General features: G+C 54.0%; 1 protein-coding gene across 4 annotated transcripts in view; it reads left to right on the plus strand.

The window, feature by feature from the left end:
• RANGAP1 (Ran GTPase activating protein 1) overlaps positions 1 to 7208 on the plus strand; it is a 41354-nt gene that overhangs the window by 19760 nt on the left and 14386 nt on the right. For 3 of the 4 annotated variants that reach the window (XM_011978784.1, XM_011978783.1, XM_011978785.1), the window contains 2 exons: positions 1578 to 1757; positions 5062 to 5196. In XM_011978784.1, coding sequence (XP_011834174.1) covers positions 1578 to 1757; positions 5062 to 5196 — 315 coding nt within the window. The remainder of the gene's footprint in view (positions 1 to 1577; positions 1758 to 5061; positions 5197 to 7208) is intronic. The other variant, XM_011978786.1, reaches the window with a different exon arrangement.

The following is a 7208-nucleotide window of genomic DNA, read 5'->3' on the forward strand; positions in this document are numbered from 1 at the left end:
AAAAAAAAAAAAAAGGAAATTCATTTCAGTGATTGTATATAAAAGAATTTCAAGTCAGGCCGGGTGCAGTGGCTCACAACTGTAATCCCAGCACTTTGGGAGGCTGAGTGGAGGCAGATCACCTGAGGTCAGGAGTTAAAGACCAGCCTGGCCAACATGCTGAAACCCTGTGTCTACAAAAGTACAAAAATTAGCGGGGCATGATGGCAGGTGTGTGTAATCCCAGCTACTCAGGATGCTGAGGCAGAAGAATCACTTGAACCTGGGAGGTGAAGGCTGCAGTGAGCTGAGATCGTGCCATTACATTGCAGCCTGGGCGAGAGAGAGCAAGAACCCATCTCAAAAAAAAAAAGAATTTCAAGTTAGAAAAGATGGTGAAGAAAACTCTCTTTCTGCCCCAGTCTCTGGCAGAGCCTCCTCTCTGACCATTTCTCCTGGCGGGATGAGGGAATGTAGCTCTCTCCAGCCCAGGAGGTTTCCAGGAGAGCTCCAGATCCTCCTGCCAAAGCTGATCCTGGCCGTGGCTTGGAGATGGCCACCTCCATCTGCCAGTCACCACCAGAAACCCTGGAGGCATTTGTGGTTCCCCCTCCCTCCTCCCGCATGTCCAGGGAACCACCAGCTTCGGCATGTCCCCTGCTCCGTGAACAGGCAGCTTCTCTCCTGCACTTGTCACACTGGCTGGCAGGTCCCCTCTCTGTTGCCAGTGTTGCTGCCTCACACTCCCGGGAGGGCACTCCAGCCCATCTTCCTATGCATCTGCTCTCTTCGGGTCCGGGGATGTTACTTCCGTATCCCTCAGCCACCTCAAAGCCTAGTGCTCTCGGGCTGAGGCTCACAGTTCTTGGCCTGGCATTCAAGGCTCTTGCCTGATCTGAGCCCTCACTTCCCTTCCACCCAAAGCCCATGCCATGTTGTCTTCTGGAGTCTACCCACAGCTTGCCCCCAGGCTCACAGCCTGCTGCTTCATGCTTATGTCTCTCTGCTCCTGTTTTTCAGCTGCCTGGAGTCTTTTCATATTGACTAGCTGATTCTCATTCAGACTAAGCCTAAATGCGACCTCTTACAAGGAGCCTTCCCAGGCCACCCCATGCATACACACACCCCACTCTCCAGCTGTTAGGAGCCCTTTGCAGAGTTTCCAGTCTTAAGAATACCGTGTGGCTCAGGCCTGTAATCCCAGCACTTTGGGAGGCCGAGACGGGCGGATCATGAGGTCAGGAGATCGAGACCATCCTGGCTAACCCGGTGAAACCCCGTCTCTACTAAAAAATACAAAAAACTAGCCAGGCGAGGTGGCGGGCGCCTGTAGTCCCAGCTACTCGGGAGGCTGAGGCAGGAGAATGGCGTGAACCCGGGAGGCGGAGCTTGCAGTGAGCTGAGATCCGGCCACTGCACTCCAGCCTGGGCGACAGAGCGAGACTCCGTCTCAAAAAAAAAAAAGAATACCGAAATGGTTTGTGTCCGTGCTGGTTCTGCACCAGCCGGGGTGTCCTTGGAAGGCAGAGCTGGGCCTGGCACAGAAGCAGCACCTGCTGGGTGTCTGTGAAACTGACACGAGCTTCCTCTGTGCCCAGATCTCACTAGGGGAAGGACTCATCACAGCTGGGGCCCAGCTGGTGGAGCTGGACTTAAGTGACAACGCGTTTGGGCCCGACGGTGTGCAAGGCTTCGAGGCCCTGCTCAAGAGCTCAGCCTGCTTCACCCTGCACGAACTCAAGCTCAACAACTGTGGCATGGGCATCGGTGGCGGCAAGGTGGGTGTGGCAGCCCTCTCCCCGCAGGGTCCTCTGGTCCATCCACATCCGTCTGATATATGTGCCCTGGCCCTTGGCCACCACCATCTGGGATGGTCAGCCGTTGTTTTCAAAAGAGAAAGGCCTCAAAGGCAGCAGCCTGTGGCCGGAGGGTAGAGGCATCCATGAGGGTGGGGTTGCCAAGCAACCATCCCAAGTTCTTGGGTTGGCTTGGCAACGCAGAGGGAGTGCCGCTGCATACCTGCTCCAGCCTGCTGGCTCTGCAAAACTCAGGGCTTGGGGCATCCCTACACTCACTGTACCCACAGAGCAGCTGGTAGAGCCTGGCACGCAGGCGGAGGAGGGAGCCTGAAAAGAGGAGCGTCTGCTCAGGGAGGCACTGTCACAGCTCACCTTTATTCCTGGACAGGGCCTTGCCCCTGGGGTGCGGGGGGCATCCCCCAGGCAAGGTCAGTGTAGAGCTTCACGTTGGGCTGGTCAGTGTAGAGCGGAGCTTCTTTGCTTCCCAGAACCTGCATCGACGGCAGCCTGCGTGTTACTCTCTTCCAACTCCATCCCAGTGCCTTTAGACCCAGGGTTGGAGAACGCTGAGTGCCAGGCCGCAACCCCTGCACACACTTTCTTTTTTTTTTTTTTTTTTTTTTTTTTTGAGACAGAGTCTCGCTCTCTCACCCAGGCTGGAGTGCAGTGGCCGGATTTCAGCTCACTGCAAGCTCCGCCTCCCGGGTTTACGCCATTTTCCTGCCTCAGCCTCCCGAGTAGCTGGGACTACAGGTGCCCGCCACCTCGCCCGGCTAGTTTTTGTATTTTTTAGTAGAGACGGGGTTTCACTGTGTTAGCCAGGATGATCTCGATCTCCTGACCTCGTGATCCTCCCATCTCGGCCTCCCAAAGTGCTGGGATTACAGGCTTGAGCCACTGTGCCCGGCCCCTGCACACACTTTCTAACCAAAGGGAGAAAAGGGCACTGGGAACTAACAGCAGTTGGGGACATCTTATTTGAATATGCAATACTTTAACTTTTCCCACCCACACTGAAAGGTGGGTGGTGCCATCCCCATTTTTCCACATGACTCAGCATAAGCTTAGAGAGATGGGTGGAGTGGATCACATAGCTAGTGCAGTGAGGCCCATGGCGCCCCAGGCTGAGGAGCTGGAGTGGCCTATCCTGCTGATGGTGCCTGTGGCCCTTGGCCTGATGTGAGGGTGAGCAGGGGCAGGCTCTGTACCTGTCTTAGACAGCCCTCCCCCAAGTCCACTTGGGCAATAAGCTGTCCCTGTGTTAAGATATAAAAATGCGCCAAGCACGGTGGCACAGTGGCTCATGCCTGTAATTCCAACACTTTGGGAGGCCGAGGCAGGTGGATCACTTGAGGTCAGGAGTTCGAGACCAGCCTGGCCAACATGGTGAAACGCTAGTAAAAATACAAAAATTAGCTGGGCGTGGTGGCAGGCACCTGTAGTCCCAGCTACTCAGGAGGCTGAGGCAGGAGAATTGCTTGACCCGGGAGGTGGAGGTTGCAGTGAGCTGAGATGGTACCACTGCACTCCAGCATAGGCAACAAGAGCGAAATTCCGTCTCAAAAAAAAAAAAAGATATAAAAATGTAGCAGGTGCGGCCCAACCTAGAATGAGTGGGATATGCTGGGAGAGCCAGAGACTCTATTCCAGCAAAATGCTTCAGTTTTCCTTCCATTACTTCCCTTCTCCCGTCCAGCAGTGTCTGGAAACTGAGGCTAAGGGAGCTTTCCTACTAGCCAGGGCTTGTCTGTCCTGTCCTGTATTTGCAGTGGGATGAGTTGGGGAATGAGTTTTGAACCCCAGGACCAGAGGGCCTCCTGGGCAGACAGGCCCACCGTGGAGTTTGATTAATGGTTCTCTGCGCCTCGGACCACTAATTTGATTAGATCTCTGGGTCTTGGCCTTGCCAATCTGCGCCTCTTGGGAGCTCAGACGCCGTAGTTTGGGTGTCTAACCAAAGCCTGCAGGTCCTTTGGCATCTATTTCTTCTGTACAGTGTGTTTAGTGTGGTTTCTGTGCCATGCACCATGAGAATAAGAGGGCCCAGAGGAGTCAACGGGGCAAGAGGCGTGGCCCTGTGCTGGGGAACTCTCCATACCCAAGTTGGACTCTTTCAGGAGCTGAGGCCCTCACCACGTGGCCTCCAAGGAATCGGGGAGAATGGGGGTGACCTAGCAGTCGGCTGCTGCTGCTGAGGAGCTTCCTCAGAGGCTGGTCTTTGGCAGAAGTTTGATGCCTCTACCCTGAGTGTGTACATGATCCACATCACCACCGTGGAGTCAGGCAGGTGCTGGCTCTTCTGTTCCTCAAGGACGGCTATGTGCAGTCTCATGCCAGGAGTTAGGCCAACCTACCCGCCATGTGTGGCTTTGCTAAATATTTGCTGGGTGACCTTGGCCGATTCACTCACCTCTCAGAGCCTCAGCTTCCTCATCTGTAAAGTACGGCCAATCCCGCCTGCCTCCTCCCAGGCTAGTGTTGAGGTTGAAACGAGAAAATATGCCGAGGGTGCCCAGGCCCTAGCAGGTGCTCTGCAAACGTCAGGTGTTCCGTAAATCTCACTTCTCTCTTGGTGCACTCGCTCATGATTCTTTTGTGTCACATTTACCATGGGCTGTGATTCCCATCTGTCAGTCTCCGTTTTTCAGTGCTTTGCCTATTGGTGTAACCAGGGTAGAAGCTACTTCCTGGCACCACACCAGGGACAGGACAAGCTGGGTGTTAGGTTTTTACTGCCAACAGGCAAGCCCCTGCTGTGCCTGGCCAGCTTAGATACAGGCAGGTATCAAACAGGTCCTTCTGGACCGTGGACTTGGCAGCTGGCTCCCTTGGACATTGTGGTGCGTGGAAGAGAAGCTGGAAGATTTGGGCTCTGGTCCAGCGTCCACCACTTGTTTATTGACCATAAGAAAGTTTCCGTTCCCCTTACCCTGAGTTTCTTCAGCTGGAAAACAGAAGTCATGAAGTAAACTGACTAGGAAGTCCCTCCCCTGGACCTGGCTGAAAGTTCGTCCACTCCATGTGGTCTCTCCCTTTCCTCAGTCTCCGAAGTGAAGCTAGACCTCTCAGACTGGTGTGACACAGCATTAGATGTAAAAACCTTTTGTAAACTGAAGTGCTGGGCACATGGAAGGTGTGACTGTTGTGCTGTTAGCAGTCCTGTGTCTCCTGACCTGCACCAGTGGGTGGCGTGGGATGTTGAAGAGCAGTTCGGTGGCAGTGGCCGCCCCACTGGGAGAAGGGGCTCCTGCCCATGGCCTGGGCCCCTTACCTTTCCCCACAGATCCTGGCTGCAGCTCTGACCGAGTGTCACCGGAAATCCAGTGCCCAAGGCAAGCCTCTGGCCCTGAAGGTCTTCGTGGCTGGCAGAAACCGTCTGGAGAATGATGGCGCCACTGCCTTGGCAGAAGCTTTTAGGGTGAGTGGTTTCTGTCCATCCTGCCCCCGTGACCCTGAGGTGCACTTGGTGTAGTAGGCTGACAGTCCTGGATGCAAATCCCTGGCTGGCACTCAGCCGAGAGACCTGGGGCGTCACGTGCCCCCTCCAAGCCTGTTAGCCCATCTGAAAATTCCTGTCATGCATTTCTGGAAAGGTGTGTGACTGCTCCCTCAGGTAAGCCAGCAGCAGCCCCCTGCGGGGCTTCAGGCCAGGCAGGCCGCTCTGACCAAAGAGTGTCATCTGCCAGGCTCAGAAGTGGTGAAATGAGATGGCGGGAGTACTGACAGTAGCCTGGCCCAGCCCCTGGTGTGGGGCACAGAGAAGGAACATACCAGACTTCCCAAGACAGGGAGACAGGCAGGGGCATCTGCAGGGCTCAGGGGCCAGATGATGAGGTGCTCTCAGGTGACCTTGTCCCTGCTCTTCCACTCTCCTCTCCCCATCCCCCCAGGACATTGCTGAGTCCCCGACTGCGAGTGCCAGCAGAAGGCCACATTTGCCCCTAACAGGACTGAAAACTTTGGGGTCTGTCTCCCTCTTCTCTTTTTTTTTTTTTTTTTTTTTTGAGGCAGTCTCATTCTGTCACCTATGCTGGAGTGCAGTGGCACGATCTTGGCTCACTGCAGTCTCCGCCTCCCAGGTTCAAGCAGTTCTGTCTTAGCCTCCTGAGTAGCTGGAATTACAGGCACCCACCACCACACCCGGCTAATTTTTGTATTTTTATTAGAGACAGGGTTTTGCCATGTTGGCCAGGTGGTCTGGAACTCCTGACCTCAAGTGATCTGCCCACCTGGGTCTCCCAAAGTGCTGGGATTACAGGCATGAGCCACCACGCCCAGCCCCTCTTCTCTTCATTTAAGTGTTTTCTTCAGCAAACAGTATCCTAGGAGCATTGCTCATACGGGCCGGAATGGCACCCACTGTCCTGCTTGCCCACAGAGCCTGCCTATAGACACCCCTTGCCTGCTTCAGTGCCAAGTGAACACCATAGAGATCTGCCTTGTGTCTCCCGCACCCCCGCTCCCTCCTCGAGCTGGAGGGCGCCTCGCTGCCATCCTTGGACCCCTCCCTGCCCTCAGCCTGCTGTCCTCAGTGCACTAGGAGTAGGTGGTGTGCTGTGGTTGTGTTGAGCCTTCATAGGTGTCCTCTGGTGGGCTTCGAATGGGAGTTCTTAATCCCCTCCAGTCTGTGGATAGAATTCAGGGGTCTGTGAACATGGATGAGGAAAAAATAACATCATTATTTATCGCCAACATAGCTAAAGTATGTAGTGTGACTTTTGATCATGAATGTAGACAATAAACCTCACAGCATTAGAAAGGCCTGTGAATAACCCACATAACAAACAAGCACGTGTAGCCCCTGAACCAAACAAAAAATTTATTGAGACAAGGTCTCACTCTGTGGCCAGGCTGGAGTGCACCAGTAGCAATCTGGGCCCACTGCAGTTTCAGCTTCCCAGGCTCAAGTGATCCTCCCACCTCAGTCTTCTGATTAGGTGGGACTACAGGTGCACACCACCATGTTAGTTTTTGTATTTTAGTAGAGATGGGGTTTCACCATGTTAACCAGACTGGTCTCAAACTCCTGACCTCAGGTGATCTACCCGCCTTGGCCTCCTAAAGTGCTGGGATTATAGGCATAAGCCACTGTGCCCAGCCTAAAATTTTTTAAAAAATAAATGAGAGGTGCGGTGGCTCATGCCTGTAATCCCAGCACTGTGGGAGGCTGAGACGGGCGGATCATGAGGTCAGGAGATCGACACCATTCTGGCTAACACGGTGAAACCTTGTCTCTACTAAAAATACAAACAAATTAGCTGGGCATGGTGATAGGCACCTGTAGTCCCAGCTACTTGGGAGGCTGAGGCAGGAGAATGGTGTGAACCTGGGAGGCAGAGCTTGCAGTGAGCCAAGATCACACCATTGCACTCCAGCCTGGGCGACTGAGCGAGACTCTCTCATAAATAAATAAATAAATAAATAAATAAA

Source organism: Mandrillus leucophaeus, unplaced genomic scaffold, assembly GCF_000951045.1.
Source record: "Mandrillus leucophaeus isolate KB7577 unplaced genomic scaffold, Mleu.le_1.0 Scaffold2, whole genome shotgun sequence".
Classification (NCBI taxonomy): Eukaryota; Metazoa; Chordata; class Mammalia; order Primates; family Cercopithecidae; genus Mandrillus; species Mandrillus leucophaeus.